Raw genomic sequence first — 17093 nt, forward strand, 5'->3', positions numbered from 1 at the left:
GATGCATGCTAACAAGCGTTTGATTTCTTATTAAATAACTGGCATCTAAGAATGGAGTGCCTAATTGAAACCTTAGTTTTTTTATGACCGATTTTCCGACTGGGTGATAACCTAAATACATATGCAAGTCTGTAAGTGACTAACAATGTGAACCACGAACTCACGATCGTATTTCAGTGTCTCCAAAAATGGTTTACATAGAACCAGTCGCAGCTAACTGTCGACATTGGAGTAAATGGATCTGAAGTAAATAATGTTATCTGACAAATGAATGCTCGTTTCTAGCTGCAGCGTAAATAGTGTGTCAACTTCTGCGGGAGCTACAGAATGCCCTTTACTGCTAGAGTTGGCTATGACTAATGGTCGTCTCCATCACAAAACTGCTGCTTGTTGCTTAACTAGTTAAAAGAAAATTACGAATATGTGCCCAAGAGAATAACTCGAAAAAGAAAACAACGAAGCTACTTAGAAGACAATTAACAACAAAAGTAATAAAACCAAAGGAAATGAGTTCAGCTCACCTGATAAATATGTACATACATATGTAAGTTTGTGTATTTGTTTGCGTACGGTTGCCTTGTAGAGAATGCTTGTAGATGTGACCAGGATAGCACCCGTATGCTTTGCAGCTCAGCTCAGTAATTATTCCGCCTTTATGTATGTATGTATTTCTCCGTTCATTCATTCTAACAACTAGTATTTTTAAAATTGCAATATTGTACGAATTGGCATTTGGCAGTCTTTAAATATAATATTGCTCCTGTCAACAAAAATTTGTTAGTAAGTTAAGTACTGTCAAATTTTTAAGCAAGCTGCCTCATTGAGTTTCTGTTTGACAGCCATTGAAAGTAGACAACGTGCGGACTGTTACATACATACCTCACACAGCATATTCTCGCAAACTGACACAAATTTCTTTTTAGGACTTTCAAGCAACCTATTATTTAGAGGTGGCTACCCAAAACAAACATTTAGGTTAATGTGTTTCTCTGAGGTAGAAGGTTAGAAGACGATTAGGGAGACTTTCGAGAATTTTAGTATTCTCTACAAAAAGAGGACCTAGTTCTCAATATACAGCCTTATCATGAATATTCGGTGAAAAATTTCGTCCAACGAAATGGTTCACTTTATCATGAATGTGGAACAATTTCGGGTGAACGGCATTGCACATAGAAATTCCAAAGTTGAGATAACAGCTGTCAAAGCCATTAAATACAATTTAAATTTCGGGCATACTTGCGAGTATCTCGTACATTTGTGAAAATTTAGCAATTGTTTTGCGGTTTTATGCGTGCGAGTGACAGTTATTTCACTGGTGAATACGGTATATGATAGTGTGAATATTTAACGTACAATAGGTGAACACTGTATGGGCGAAATGTGAACGAGTTCACACGAAATTAAAATTCATGATAAGGCTGATAAAGAAAATGGTTAGATATCTAATCGTATTCTAACCTTGAATTCTAGTCGGTTTCTAATGTCTAGTGTTTTTGTAATCGTTCTATAATCGAATTCTAACATTGTTCTCTAACCTATATTAGAAATCTTATGTAAATTCAAAATATTTCTCTAACGCCAGAGACTGTGTTTGCTGGGTAAAAAGATGATGGCTTTTTGAAATTAACCCTTTTTGTTTTCATTTAATGTTATGTTTTTTGCAAATCCAATTCTGTAATTTTCTCTACAGGGTGGTTTAGCTTTCGAAGTGTGCGTCAGCACGCAGAAAGACCGTAGTTTTCCGTTCCCACAACAGTCGGGTCTACGTAACCGGAACGACCCAGATTTATATCTGGCCAAGGACTGTCACTCCAGCAACACTCCCCAAAAAGTCTTTGGGGAATTTGTATGCTGCTACAACAACAACAACCGTAGTTTTCCATCCCACGACAGCCGGTTCTACGTACCGGAATGACTCGGGGTTTACCCGACCAAGGGCAGTTGTTTCGGCGATCTAACCCCGTTTAGGTCGGCGAAGTATCTCAGAAGTTGTTCGTCCATAGGGCTACATTCGCTACGTTTTCTCCTACTCAGGGCTGGCATCGAGTCAAACCCAGGGCCAGAAACCTACACCTGCTGTGTATGCCAGAGACGACTACACCACAACTCCACCTCTGTCAAGTGCAATGCTAGCGAGGGGTGGAGTCACCTCAGAGTCTGCTCAGGACGACGGACACATCGGCAGTGGACCACGTCTTTTGTGGCCCCCTGTTGCTCTAACAGAGCAGCCTCCACGGCTAACCCCAGTCCACCTGAGCAGTCCCACACAAATATCACAGCACAACAACATAACACAATAGACCACACCACAACGGCTACAGACCACAGAACACACACAACCGCACCACCACCCACACGCCGCCGCCAACAACTCCTGGTTCCTCCTACAATCTGCACGGTATGTAAGACCAGGATATTCCGTAATGTGACATCAGTCATGTGCAACACCTGCCTTGGCTGGTGCCACTTTAGGGCATGCTCAGGTCTGCGCACCACGCGAGATTGGACGAGGAACTTCGAGGGCCCGTGTTGCGCTGCTCGGTCGCAGCCCTCAACTGCGACGCCTCCCGCCACCACCACAGGGCGGCAACCACCTCAGCAGCGCACACAGCCAACTGCGGCACGACCACACACATCCCTCACACCCCGCATCACCACACGTCTCCCGAACCACATGAAGGTCCTTCAATTTAACTGTAACGGGCTTCAGAGCAAGATCGTAGGACGCAGTGGACGAAGCTACAGACGGTACAAAATACAGCACTTAGGACAGCGACCGGATGCCTCCTGATGTCACCAGAACACCACCTCTACGATGAGGCGAAAATGCTCCCAATTAGGGAGCACAACACGATGCTCTGCAAGCAGTTTCTGGTTGGGAGCCACAGATGTGGCCACCCAAATAGACAGCTGCTTGCAGAGGAGCCCTCGCCGAGGCACGTCAGGAGGCATCTATATGAACTGACGGACGTAGTCCAGAGGTTCATTAAGCAGCCTCTGGAGCCGTCAGCTCACAGACAGGCCCTGAACGGCATTCACAGGGACGCAGTCTCGAGTTATGTAGACTCAAGACCTGTGAATGCCGTTCTAGGCACACAAACACCGGACATTGACGCGACGGAGCTCCATCTGCCTCGGGAGACCAGAACAACAATAGCCCAACTTCGCTCTGGCTACTGCAGCAGGCTAAACTCCTACCTGAGTAGGCTAAATGCGGATGTGCCGAACGATGCCCGGCATGCGGAGAGACCCCTCACGACTCGAAACATCTCTTCGCATGCCCGGAAAACCCCACAACCCTAACGGCGTCGTCCCTGTGGACCGACCCAATAGAGGCTCCACGCTTCTTGGGGCTGCCGTTAGTGGAACTCGACGACAACGACTGAGATAACAGCCGATCTGGGCGGGGTTGTAGCCGCTACAACAACAACAACAACCGTAGTTTCCCCGAAGAGCCAAAAATAAATGCATATGTATGTATGTAGTGGTAAGCAGTGCGCGCTTCCACTCCGCAACGCCTGGGTTCAAACCCTGGTCAAAGCAACATCGCAAAAAATATCGAAAAAGGGGTTTTCTTAACAGCGGTCGTCCGTCGGCAGGAAATGGCAAACCTCCGAGTGTATTTCTGCCATGAAAAACAGCTTCTCATAAAAATACAATCGCCGTTCGGAGTCGGCGTAAAACTATAGGTCCCTCCGCTCCGGTCAGAGGAGAAGCTCGGCCAAACACTAACATATGTGTAAGCGCCAATCTATTATTATTATTATGGGTTTTTTGTTTAGTTTTGAGCTGGAATTAAATCTCAAAAAAAAAAAATTTTAATAATAAAAGGCAACTTCTCGCTCTAATCCGTCCGCTTAAGCTCGCTTAGAAAATTCAATTTGCCTTTAAAAAAATATTTTTTTAATTTTACAGCGAAGCTATTTCGATTTCGACACATTAAAATAAAAAAGGAATAAGCTACTTTTATTTCTATATTTAGCGCCTGCCAGACTTGGCAATGTTTCCAACTTTTCCACACAATTCCAATTTCAAATTGAGAAAGAGAAATTTATTTCCACGTGTGAACAGTCGGAAGACCTTTCTGTCACATTTCGGAAATCTGTTTCAGAAATTAAAATATAAAATATATTACAGCTTGCTCGTGCTGCACTAGCAATTTTTATTTCTGCAGCAAGTACTGTAAAACTGATCGAGTTTTGCCGTGTGACACAATAACGCTTAATTTTGAATGAAACAGCAGAAATGCTTTTCATTAATTATTTTTCGGAACTTAATTGTTTAGTTATGAATAATAAATTAATGTTCAAACTGAAAATAACGGTTATTATAATGAAGAGAAATAATCAACAACCGGCAAAGCGGCTCTAGGTTGCATTTTAGTACCGCAGTAGTAGATTGTCAGAAATTCATTCGCTGAGTGAAAAGCCAAAAAGCGTTTTCCGAAATTGTCCATGCAACTCGCTTTTCGGAAACCAAAAAAAAAAAACCGCTTTCGAAAAACACTTAACAAGCAAAGTGTAACTCATGCAACTGCTTTCTGATATTTCTCATTTTGACAGCCTCGAAATGTGTTGCCTTGTCCTCGTTTTGATTATGGTTCCTTCATAATAAAAAAAAGAAAATGTTAAAGCAGAGCGAAATGTGTGCCTGTGAGGAAGAAGTAAAAAAATATTAATTAAAAAGAAAACATAAAATATATGTATTATGGGTATTCATCTAAACGCTTACGTGCCTCGTAACCGCGTAAACTTCGTAAATAAAATGTTAAATTGGATTTTAGAAGGTATAGTAAATTTCCAAATGACGATGACTAAAATTTTAACAAGCCCCAAAAAGTTTTTATAATCTATAAAATATTACTAGGTACGTCATCTCTTATTATTGCATCGTGAGGCTAGCGCGCTCAGCCACTATTTCTTTCTGAATCAAGAGACAATTTTGTAAGCGCCGAAAATTTTTTCCCCGCTGCGTGCGCATACCACTTTTTTCGCCATATTGCAAATGTTATCTTGCACAAACCTTTTGATTCGTTTTTTATCTTTCCGTTGTACTTAGAGGCTCTTTTCTGTTTCTTTATTATCTCTTTATTTTTGCCTTATTCATTGATGTGGGCTTCATTTGTTATTTTTTTGTATGGCAAATGTTGTTGTTTTCTTTATCGCTCGTGAATCAGCAACAATACACGAGTACGTATTTATCTATGCAAATACTTGCTGTAAGCATTCTCTCTCAGCCCCTAACTTTTCTGAACGTCAGCAGGTTTTTGATTAAATATTCTTAACACAACGCGGCCGCCTTCCTTCCTTTATTGCTGTGCGTTTAGTTTACATATTTATTTATTTTGAAAAGATTACTATTGCGTTGTTTTGTAAATAATGCGAGGTTTTGAAGATTCCGATGTTCGTTCTTTTGGCGATGGGTGCTTGATATATCTAGAATCTCGGAAAAGTAAAAATGAAAATATTTACGATGCAATTAGGGTTTTTTAAATAATTTTTAGAATGCGAAAAACATATTTTTTTAGTTAAAAAAAAAAAACAAAATACAATAATAAAATTATAAATTTTTTCATGATTCCTTAAATCATCTCGTTTTTTAAGTTTTAACATTATTTATTTAAGTTTTTTAGTATAAGTTTTTTGGATTATGTTTTTTTATTTAAACTTTTTATTCATTTATTTTTATTTTGTTGTATAGACTTGGAAGCAAAAAAATTGATCAGCACAAACGAATTGTTTATAGAATTTTTTTTATTTAAATTTTGTTTCGCACATGCTTTTATGTATGTACTGCATACTACTCCATAGTCCAATTTAAAAAAAAAAAAGAATCTGGTTTTCTGTGCTTAGCTTCGAATTTTTCAAATTAATATTTCTTTTAATTCAGCTACGTTTGTTTGTTTCAAAGTTCTCGAGTACAATTAAGTTATTGTTGTGCCTTGATTAACCCATTCAAAGCGAATACAAACACTTGGCATTCATTCTGATAACTGATTCAGAAGCCAATTAATACGCTTAATGCAATTTATTCAAACAAAATACGGGTGAACTACATATTTCAATACAATACGTTTGAAAACGTTGCCCGTAGGATGTAAAGTTTTTAAAAATTAAAGGGTTTTAATTTACTTATTTTAATTTTAATGTTTTTGTTTTTGCCAAATGAAAATCTTGGGACACTACTTCTTTACGAGTTTTGATCACTTATTTTTTATTAATTAATTTTTTTTCCAAAAACTTTGAAAAAAAATTAATAAAAATGTAAAAATTAAATAAATAATATATAGATAAATATTTGTATTATGGTTTATACCAGACCAAGGCAAATTCTTGTAGTTTTAGTAATTCTGTAGCAAGTTTGAAATCAACAGATTTGATGTATCTGCTTATTAGCTCAATAAAGTGATGGAAAATACCAAACGATACACCCTGTACAGAAATATATATGTACATAGAAACCTGTATGTAAATACGCATGTACATACATAGTATATCTTCAATTAAAGCAGTAACCACAAACTGCAACGGATTTCCTTGGATTAAAAACAGCCTTCAGTGGCTGTGTGGTGTACAGTTCTTGCTTGCATTCATTCGGTTTTTTCTTATATTTTCTTTCTTTAGATACCACATTTTGGGCGAATGGTACCTATGTTACTGTGGCATGCAACACTGCTTTAATGCAGTTTTGCGTGTCTGTCTCAGCGCCAGCGACGGCAATCAAGCCAATGAACAATCGACGCTTTGTCCCCTTTGGCTGTCGGCTTGTCGATTTGTTTGAATTTTTATACATTATTACCCCCCTTCTACTTACTCAATAAGTACATACATATGTATGTATTTATGCTGCATACTTCCCCCACTGTTGCATTGATCGTCGTCACAGCGTTGCATGCTGTTGTGCATTCTACCTACAGTAGCGTGTCGGATGGTAGCTAGCCGAGTGATTGGCTGGTGGGATCGAACAGCGAATTTCACTTTTTGCACAAAATATAAGACACATATTTGTGTATGTATTTTGCTCTTAAAAGTTAAATGTTAATTGCGCTTAGGACTGTTTTCATCATCTCTGGTTAATATTAAAAGCATCGACATTCACGGTGTGTACATACATACAATTAGTTTGGTTAAAGTTAATAATAAAGTGCTGCTGGTGTGACGCTTGCGGTGACCGAAGAGCATATATGTATGTATTCATAAATTTTTTCGTTACAAATTATCATCTTTGTTTAAAAATTTGCTAGAAATAGATATTGAACGATTTTATCGAAATTCATCGTTTTTTGTCGATTTTTTTTTTGAACGTTATCAATTATGCCGAGTCATTTATCGATTCGTTGTAAATATTTATCCTTTTTTGACGATATTTATCGATTTTCATCAATATTTATCGATTTTCGTCAATGTTTATCGATTTTCGGTATTTACCTAATTATTATTAAAGATTATGGGTTGATATTTATATATTTTTAGTGGTTATTTAGTAATTTTTGTAGTATATTGCCGTTCGTTTGTCTTACGAATTTATTAATATCGCTATTGATCTTCGTCTATCGATTTAAGTTTGTATATCTGTATGCTTATCGTTAGGTTTATCGATATCACTATCACTTCTGTAACGATATTACCGTAATTCGATGCCGATATTCAGGTCCCATTCGCTCTCACTGAGTTCAAAGCAATGGCCTACGAATTAACATTAATCTGTGTAAGGTCACATGCTGTTAAAAGCTTCGCCATGTTGGCTGCCGTGAAAATTTCAATATCAATACATACATACATATTTATATTAAAATATTCTATGGTTTGCTGAAACAACTGCTTCTGCTATCAAGGAGTACCCAGCACGTTCGAATTCTGTCGAGTACGCTTTTCTTAACTTTCCACTAGATTTCACATCGCTGATTTTTATGGTACTATTCATAAAAAATAAAATAGATTTAAAGAGCTCTATAAAGTGACATTTTCATACAAATTTTCGATTTAAACATTTTGGAGTTAAAGTCTTCTGTAATTTTTTTATGAATTTGGCTGTTAGTTTAATTAAGACCCGAAACGACTGTGAACGAATGCAAGGTACAAATAATTTGGAACAGTACTTTTTTTTACAGTAAATGCGAAATGGAACTGAAAGTAGCAAAAGTAAAAAGATAATAAATAAAAGACAGAAAAACTTTGAGTTAAGTGTATAATTAAGAAAAACAACGAGTTCTGCGAGAACAAAAAAAAAATACATTGGACAATTACCGTCGTAACCGACTAAAAATAATTACGCGCCTCCGCAGCGCACCAGCCCGAAATTCACCTCCAAAAAACCCACACTTCCCAGCCCCTTTCACGTCTCCTACATTCTTATAAATCAAATACAAAAAAAAAAACAATGATCAAATTGAAATCGTTGTTCCGCAGAGGGCAAGGACCCTCGGGTTCCTCGAAGCACTCCTCCTCATCGAGCAACCGCCACAAATCGCAGTCCAGCACTTCGCTGAATACGGTCGGCAGCAGTCAGGAGCCAGCAGCGGCACAGCAGCAAGCAGCAGCCGGCGCTACCGCCTCGTCCGCCACTTTCTATCCGCCAATCGATCCGGCCACGGAGCGCGGCGTTGACGTGGGCGACGGTGATTTGAATCTTGTTGCACCATTGGCAGCGCGTACGCGCAGTCGCACACCCGAAACGCTGCGCAGCGCGCACAACAACGCCATATCAGCGGTGAACAACGCTAATACTTTGCCGCACAAGAAGCCAAAAGTTGCCGGCGCCACCAAGAAGGGTCAGAAGCAGCCGAAGCAATTGCCCGCCAACGCGGGCGCGCAGCCTCCACAACCACCACCACGCGCCGATATCGTAGTTGCCGCCGCACCAGCTGGCAATGTAATGACGACAATAGCTGCCGCGCCGGGAAGTCACAATTCCGCGGTTAATACAGCGGCCACAGCAGTCGCGGCAGCAACAAATAATAATTACACAGGCGGTGAATTGATTAGCAGCGCAACGGCTGCTCAGGCGCCGCTGCCAACGCAACGTGGTGTCACCGCAACAGCAGCTGAAGCGGGCATCGATCTGTACAAGTTGAACGCGGCCAATTATCAGCAATTCATCAACAACGAGCAACTATTGCAGCAACAACAACAACAACAGCAACAACTATTAGAGGTGAGTGAGCACTTTGTGGAATGAGTGTTTATATGTGGTTACTCAGAATTGGATATTTATTTATTTTTATTTTTTTTTTTTCGTTGCAGGCTAACAACAAAATGCAGGATCTGCAAGCGCAGCTAGAACGTATGGGGCATGAGAAACTTTTACTGGAAGCGCGTATTGCCGAATTACTGCCCTACCAGAGTGAAGTCGCCAAGCTAAAGGCGGAGCTGCATAAGATGCAGGTAGGTGGGCTGTGGGGTGCAGTGAGTGGTAATTGGAAACTCTACTGAAAACTCATCGAAGTCAAGGGCCACCGAAGTCTTACAAAAGTTTCTATTTTTCGTTTTTGAGCCGTGTGCTCGGCAGTGATTTACAGTTGTTTAATTGGCACATGCGAGCTATGAGATTCAATTAAAACTGGCACTCGTCATTTTCTGCTCACATGCAAACCATTAAATTAATTTGTCTTTCTCACAGACCCAGCAGGAGAAAAGTCAATTGGAGGTGGCAAATCTCAAGTACGAGAATGAATCGTTGCGCAATCGCTTGCGTGATGTCGTCAATTCGCCGTTATCAGATGCGGAGAAACATCAAATCATACAGGATTCCCAGCGTTTACACAGTTCGGCGCCGGCATCGATTGCGCTGCCAAGTGTAAGTTAATGGAAACAATTCGCCAAAGAGATCTTGTTTGGAAAATAAAATTTTATTAATAGAAGTTTAGCTAATTTGCCCAGTTTTTGATTTATCAAAAATTTATGTTCAGCTTCTTATGACCGAGAACTTATGTATGTATGTCTAGTTTTCAAATGATTAAAATTGTACGTGTGTCTCCCTATTCTCCTTTTCTCCCCAGTTCACCGATAACGATGTGGGAACGCCCTGTCTCACGCCCGACTGGGACAAACACTCGTCGTCTAGTGAAATCTCGGTTGCCTGTCTGCAGGATAAGATCATTCAAATGGAGGAGACGCACTACTCCACCAATGAAGAACTTCAGGCCACACTCCAAGAGCTGGCTGACTTGCAGGCCCAATTGAGTGATGCACAAGCGGAAAACGAACGCTTGGCCGAGGAGAAGGATGTGCTTTTTCAGACACTCTGTCGCCAAACGGAGAAACTAAACGATTCACGCACCCAAATCAATACGCTACGCACGGAAATTAGCTCCTCTGAGCGCGAACGTAAACTACTCGATCTGATTAAAACGTCGCAGGAGGAACGCGAAGGCATACTCGTCAAGCAGGAGGAGCTCAACGCAGAAATGCAAGAGTTGCGTCAGCAATTGGATGCCTCTATGGCGGACTGCACACGCGCTCGTGAACGCAACGGGCTGCTGGATTCCACCGTCGATGCGGCAAATGCCGAACGCAAACAAATGGAACAACAGCTAGCGCAGGCCAAAGAGGAGATCTCCCAGCACAGCATCGAGATAAGCCGCTTAAGTACGCTGCTGGAAAATGCACGCTCCAAGATCGAGGAGCTGGAACAAGATTTGGCGCGTGGCGAAAAGACAGATTTAACCGATTTATTGGATGCGGCACGCAAGGAGAAAGATGCGCTCGAGGAGCGTGTGGCCGAGATGCAGGATCAGTACTCGCGGAGTCAGGCGGAGATAAGACGTTTAAAAGAGCAGCTTTCCGGTGTGACCGAGGAGTGCAAGGTGGCCAAGAATAATGCGAAGTGTGCCGTCTCGCATCTAGAATATCGGCTGGAGCAGTTGCAGCAGGAGAAGGACAAGCTGAGTGGCGAGCATCAGCAGCTAGTCGAGAGCACCGCCGAATTGCAGGTACGTTTTATGCAGAAATAAAAAAATTTCAAATGTTGACTTCGATTGCATTTGTCTGATTGGTTGACCTAACAGGTGCAATGTAAATGCCACTTGGAAGACAAGCAGCAACTGCAGAATTTACTCAGCGAAACGCAGAAGCATTTGGGCGATGTGGAGAGTAAGCTGAACACGACCGAAAAGCAGCTGGAGGAGGAGGTGAATCTGCGGAAGCAAGAGGTAGGCGAAGAATTATAAAAAAGTTTGTTCAAAAATTTTTTGTGTTAAATTTAAAAAATTTTCCCATTCCTTTCAGGCGGAGGAATGGCAACAGTTCCAGTCGGATCTATTAATGACCGTACGGGTTGCCAACGATTTTAAGACTGAAGCGTTGAGTGCACGCGAACAGCTTGTGCTTGACAATAAGACGCAAAAGGAGAAGATACGGCTGTTGGAGCAGCAAATCGACAAGTTGACGAAGCAACGTAAGTGCCGCATACAGTCAGGGTCAAATGTAAGTGTACACCTTGTTCTAATATATTCACAATTATTTTCATGAAAAATTATTTTCATTAATTATTTAAGACAATATCGATCGTTCTATAACATAAACCATATAAATCAAAGTTTCACACTTTATGTAAAGTTCACAAAAGTTCCAAAAATTTTCATCAAAATTTCAAAAATTTGATTCAAAATGTCTAGAAACTGTGTACTAGTTTTGTATACCTTTCAATTTTTTCTTCTATATAACGCGTGATAAAAATCTATTTTTATATGGAAGAAAATGCGCAACTTCCTCCACAAAACAAATCTAAAAAATCAACGGTAATTTCTAGCGACTTGAAACTTGCACTTTGTTTTACTGAAATTGAACGGGATACAAAACGGCATACCCGAAAATTTTTTGATTTTTTGCGAACTTTATATAAATAGTTGACTTATATGGTGAATGAACTATACTATTTTCATAAACAAGTAATTTTTAAACAAAAAACAAAACCGAATTAATTCTCATATACAAATTTAAGATAATCGTAAATTTCTTCATGATCCAATGATCAGATTTAAAACAAATTAGTATGGGACCACCTGTGAAGTAACACCTTTCTTTTAAAAAAAGAATTATAGAAATCAGTTAACGTGGTCCAAAGTTATGAGGTAATATACATAAAAATAAAAAATAAAACGAAAATATTTCGACGAATTGATAACCTTCTCCTTTTTGCCAAGTCGGTTAATAATTATTGAAGAAAATTGTTCAAGAAAATAATTGTGAATATTATATTAGAACAAGGGGTACACTTACATTTGACACTAACTGTAACCTTGATTGTCCTATTTATTTTACTACTAGCTTTTGTTTTTGTTCACATTTGTGTATTTCATACTTTCCTACCATGCAGAAATGCAACAAAACGAAACACAGCAATCAGTGTTGAGCACAGTCCAACAGGAAATGGCTTCACGACGTAGCAAAATCGGCAGCAGCTTGAATCGTCAGGACTCGCGGTTGTCGGTGAAAACGCTTATCGAAAGCATTGAAAACAATAAAGTAAGGATAAAACGATGATTAAGATGCATTTGCAATGAGGCGATTTATTAAAAGGCGATAATCGCCTGCAAAATTTGACTTGCTGACTACTCGACGAGATTTTTGTTTATCAAAGTTGAATTGCCCAAAAAATCGCCCCATGTAAGTGCAGCTTTAGTAGCAAGTTGCGATTCCATGTCCTCGCCACATCCTAACGTAATAGAAAAGTGGTCGGTCCTCAGTCAGACAATTGCTGACCTCCGAGTATATTTCTGTCATGAAAAAACTATAGAAATGGAAATCTAATGATTTGTTTTTGCCTTTTCCAGCCCAAAGTAGAGGAGGCTGAGTCACATTACAGCTCCACATCCAGCTTAAATAGCGCCGCGCCAGATATAACCTCCAATTTGCTGCCGACAGCCGGGAATACGGGTGTTACAAATACCGACTGGAGTGAGAATGTAAGCGCCGAATGAAACGTTGCGTTTTCACTTTTTACGAGTATTTACACTACTTTCTTTGTGAACTGTTTTTAGATCCGTCTACAGACCACAGCAACGACACCAGCCACCAACACAAGCAACAGTCAATCCAATAGCTCAATTCCTTCTAAAGGCCCTTTGCGTGAGCAACAACAACAACAGCAAGCATCGCCAGCAGCTACAACGCATTCTTCCTTAGTCTCTAATCTACATCATTTTAGTGGATTGAACAATGTGACCGGCAAATCCCTTATTAGTGGTAAGTAAACCGGCACGGGAGTAGAGAAACGCCCGAAAGAAGGCCTAAGTTCATATACTTCGGCTAGAAAAATTTTAAGTGCTAATTTTTGGGGTATCCTTAAATCACTTAAAAACTTAAAATTTCTTTTTTTTTGACTTCAGTTCAACTTTTTCTACATTTGGTTATCATCGTCATTTATTTTCTATTTTTTGTAGGCGAACGCAAAGATCCTTTGAATATGCTGGCGAAAAATGGTGGCTCGAAGCGAAATGCACTGCTGAAATGGTGTCAAAATAAAACAGTTGGCTATCGCAATATAGATATAACGAATTTCAGTTCGTCTTGGAACGACGGTTTGGCGCTTTGTGCGATATTGCATTCCTATCTGCCAGATCGTATACCCTACGATACACTTAATCCGACAAATAAGCGACGTAACTTCTCGTTGGCGTTTGCGGCGGCGGAGTCTGTAGGCATTCAAACGACGCTGGCAAGTATTAGCATAAAACCTTTACATAGTCTGTATATGTGAATAGACTAAATAAATATTAATTTGGCTCCTTTGTCTGCTCTTCAATAGAATATCAACGATATGTGTCAGATTGAAAGACCCGACTGGACGCAGGTGATGACCTACGTTACTGCAATTTATAAACATTTCGAGACGTAGGTGCAGCAAGCTTGCATAATCAATTACTTATTGAGCTGAGACGTAACGTTAATGTAGGAACCTGGCACTTTTAATGCGCTTTTGTTACCCTGCGTGCGGCGGCTGCTGCTGCGTGTGCATGTGCTTTCAGTCCAACAAAATAAACGAAAATGGGAAAATATTAAGACTTAATCGCAGTATAATGTAGACTTACAAACAAAAAAGAAACACATTTAGTGGCAATGGCGTAACACATACACTTTAGTATCACACTCTTGTTCCATAGATTATTTTATTTTAATTTTTCATTTTTATTATTGTAATTACTTTACACATATTTAATTTATTGAATAAAAGCAAGATTAATGATTTATTGATTTGAGTATAGCAACAATGTTGCGAAACTTTGCTGCGACATTGCAGCAAGCGCTTCCTTGCTGTGCATGCAACATTTTCTTTTGATTTGTGTTTAGCAACTATGTTGCGCTGCTTTTCTGTATACGGTTTGCTAGAAACATTGTTGTTCGCGCTTGCTGGTTGTTCATGCGCGCCTGGTAGAATGGGCGTGTCCGAAATTCAGGCAAGGGCGCGTATGGAAAGTTCACATTGTCAATACAGGGTGCCACGTGCTGATTGAAAATTTATTTCTTAAGCTTATTTGAGCAAAATAAATTTGGAAGTTTACGTTGATAAACTGAAGGGAATTTAGTGTTGGGAATATACAAATTGCATGGAAATTGCAGAGAAAAAAACATGAAACGCGTAAATAAAAGATGTATGCATTTAATAGGTGCATGAGAAGTAAAAAAAATTACAGACAATTCTAACGGAACTAGGTAAACAAATAATAAAGACTGAAGTACTTCGCGAATTACCATGTTTCTGCGACGCATCCGTAATTCGTTTGGCAGTTCCACTTCTTGTTCTTGTGTTTTGCTGTGAACACCCGATGATGGAGAAAAAAGTAAGTTAAAATAAAGATTTAAATTTATTTATTTTTAATTTTTTTTTTATATTAATTCCAGGTACTACAGAAAAAATTTTTTTCGCCATTAATAAACCCGCAATTTCAATGAAATTCCGACAAAAATTACGGAAGACAACGATTTGTTCGTAATTCGCAAGGTAATTGAGACTGAATTACTTACAAATGAGGTGATTCGCTCTCAAAATTTTTTATGGCGAATGACGTAATTCGTAGGGTAATTGGGGTCACAATTACGAATGGGAGAGCGAATTACGTACCGTGGGAACGTACTTTTGTAAAGTGTTCTTACACGACATGTATTTGCGTATATAAATAAGACTTTCCGACACATCCCTGCAGCAATACATAAATAAATTGGCGCTTACACATATGGGTGTGTTCAGAAATGCATCCAGACAAAGCATCAGTCTCTTTTATTTTCAAATTATAATTTATGGAAATTCCTTGTTAACAGAACTAAGTTCCAATTCTGAACGCACCTAATGTTAGTGTTTGGCCGAGCCGCTCCGATTTGTGGCGGCGAGCGCCTTGACGTTGTGTTACAAAGGAGCCTGCAGCAATAAGGTGGCCAAATTTCCGAAAAGTACCAGTACTTCACCAGTTAAAAGATGTATGCTTTTTATAAATTAAAGAAGCAACTTTAAAAGAACTCCTCCAAAAGGCCTTATATAAAAGCCCTTCCACGGGTAGCGAAAGAAGAAGCCCTTCAATTTGTGCCTCCATACAAAGAAGAAAGGAATGTAGATTGTAAGGCCTCTTGACTCTCAGGAAAGCCTTTCGGAAGGGCTTCTTACTCCTGAAATTATCTCCTGGGCGAGTACCCTGTATAAAAAAAGAATTTTTGCTAGTACCATGTAAACTTGTACATTGTTTGCTATTACTTACCGCATCCGTTTTGCTACTGCAGGTTGAAGTGAAACATATTAGTTAAATTTTAGGAGCGTTTCAAATTTTATTTTTTCGATTGATTTTTAACAACAGTTCATATAAATGTGTTACATAAAATGTGCAGCTTTTCAAACAGTTTGAACAGTTCTCATTTTTAGTCGTTAAACTTGTAATTGTATTTAAGAAATAATACTCTAAAAATGTTGGACTTAATTTAAGCTTTAAACTAATGGGAAAATTTTTACAATATTTGTTCACATTTTCTTGACTAGTATGACGTGACATGTAGTTTCTAACGATTAAATTATAGCAGAATATTAAAGAAAAATTTTAATTTTGTGCATTTTTTACAATTTTCTCCCGTGTTATTGAGGGTGCACTACAAAACGTTAAATCACAAAGCATCAGTCTCTTTCATTTCTAAACCTCAGTAGATTGTAATACCAAATGTGCGCAACCACTGTTACATGTTGGTTTTAAACTACGTTGCGTAAGTCAGAACTTTTCTTCTAGTGCGGTTTAGAAATAAAGATACTGATGCTTTGTATCCTGTGTTAACAATATTTTTTCATACTCTTATTTGTTAAAAATTTTACGTTCTCCAAATAATTAAATACAACCAAAATATCATTTTTTACTTAAATATTCGTATACTAGGGGCATGAGTATTATATTTCTCTCAAGCTTACAACATAGTGTTTAAGAACTATTTATAATTACATCACAATAAAAGAATTTTTATAAAACATTCATAAAAAACCTAATATTCAATGCAAAGTATTTTCCTAAGGTAAGTAGTTCCCGGTAATTTAACGTAAAACGCCACATTTTTGGCTATTTCAATGCCTAGTGGAAATTTCGCTTATCAAATTTTATGAAAAATGCCATGTTTATACATGTTCGATTCTATAACTGATTTAGGACGCCGATTAATCAGCAAAAGCTCAATATTTGGCGTGTTTACAAGCCATAGGAATCGGTAGACTTTTAAAATTAAAACGGCGGGAGCCGCAAAGCCATTATTGTCGATTATTCAGTCCTAAATCAGTCCATTCACAATTTCAATATCTGCAGTTGGCATTCGATGGTTGGCTGTGTATACATTAGACCGTATCAAACAAAAAATTACTGGTGGTAACCGGCACTGACAGCCCCGTAACGAAACGGGAAAGGGTTACTCAACTAAACAGCTCTAAGAGCCGTCAAAAATAACCACCTTTCTGAGGTTTGGCACAAGAGGAAGAAGTCACAGCGGTCACAATAATAGTAATTATATTCTTGTAGTACTCTTTTTTTGCAACGAAGATAAATCTAATAATGCGAGTAGAGTCCAGTAGCGAATTCGTAAATGTATGTATTTCAGTAGTACAAATATGAATTTCACCTGAATAGATATATGTAT

General features: G+C 38.9%; 2 protein-coding genes across 6 annotated transcripts in view; one reads left to right on the forward strand and one right to left on the reverse strand.

The window, feature by feature from the left end:
• The window catches only part of LOC118748472 (cytospin-A), a 23422-nt gene extending 9069 nt beyond the window's left edge, over positions 1 to 14353 (forward strand). For 3 of the 5 annotated variants that reach the window (XM_036482933.1, XM_036482930.1, XM_036482931.1), the window contains exons 2-12: positions 8111 to 9153; positions 9243 to 9383; positions 9619 to 9795; positions 9998 to 10930; positions 11006 to 11149; positions 11226 to 11394; positions 12316 to 12464; positions 12773 to 12904; positions 12980 to 13184; positions 13382 to 13656; positions 13747 to 14353. In XM_036482933.1, coding sequence (XP_036338826.1) covers positions 8380 to 9153; positions 9243 to 9383; positions 9619 to 9795; positions 9998 to 10930; positions 11006 to 11149; positions 11226 to 11394; positions 12316 to 12464; positions 12773 to 12904; positions 12980 to 13184; positions 13382 to 13656; positions 13747 to 13836 — 3189 coding nt within the window. In that variant the 5' untranslated portion in view covers positions 8111 to 8379 and the 3' untranslated portion in view covers positions 13837 to 14353. Of the gene's footprint in view, positions 1 to 8095; positions 9154 to 9242; positions 9384 to 9618; positions 9796 to 9997; positions 10931 to 11005; positions 11150 to 11225; positions 11395 to 12315; positions 12465 to 12772; positions 12905 to 12979; positions 13185 to 13381; positions 13657 to 13746 lie in introns of all 5 variants that reach the window. The other 2 variants (XM_036482932.1, XM_036482934.1) reach the window with 1 other exon arrangement.
• The window catches only part of LOC118748476 (COMM domain-containing protein 10), a 61108-nt gene continuing 47798 nt past the window's right edge, over positions 3784 to 17093 (reverse strand). The window contains exon 3 of the mRNA XM_036482941.1: positions 3784 to 5442. The gene's annotated coding sequence lies outside the window, so the exon portion shown is untranslated. The remainder of the gene's footprint in view (positions 5443 to 17093) is intronic.

The sequence above is a fragment of the Rhagoletis pomonella genome, unplaced genomic scaffold (genome assembly GCF_013731165.1).
Source record: "Rhagoletis pomonella isolate Grant_MI unplaced genomic scaffold, Rhpom_1.0 Rhpom_scaffold_00013, whole genome shotgun sequence".
NCBI lineage: Eukaryota > Metazoa > Arthropoda > Insecta > Diptera > Tephritidae > Rhagoletis > Rhagoletis pomonella.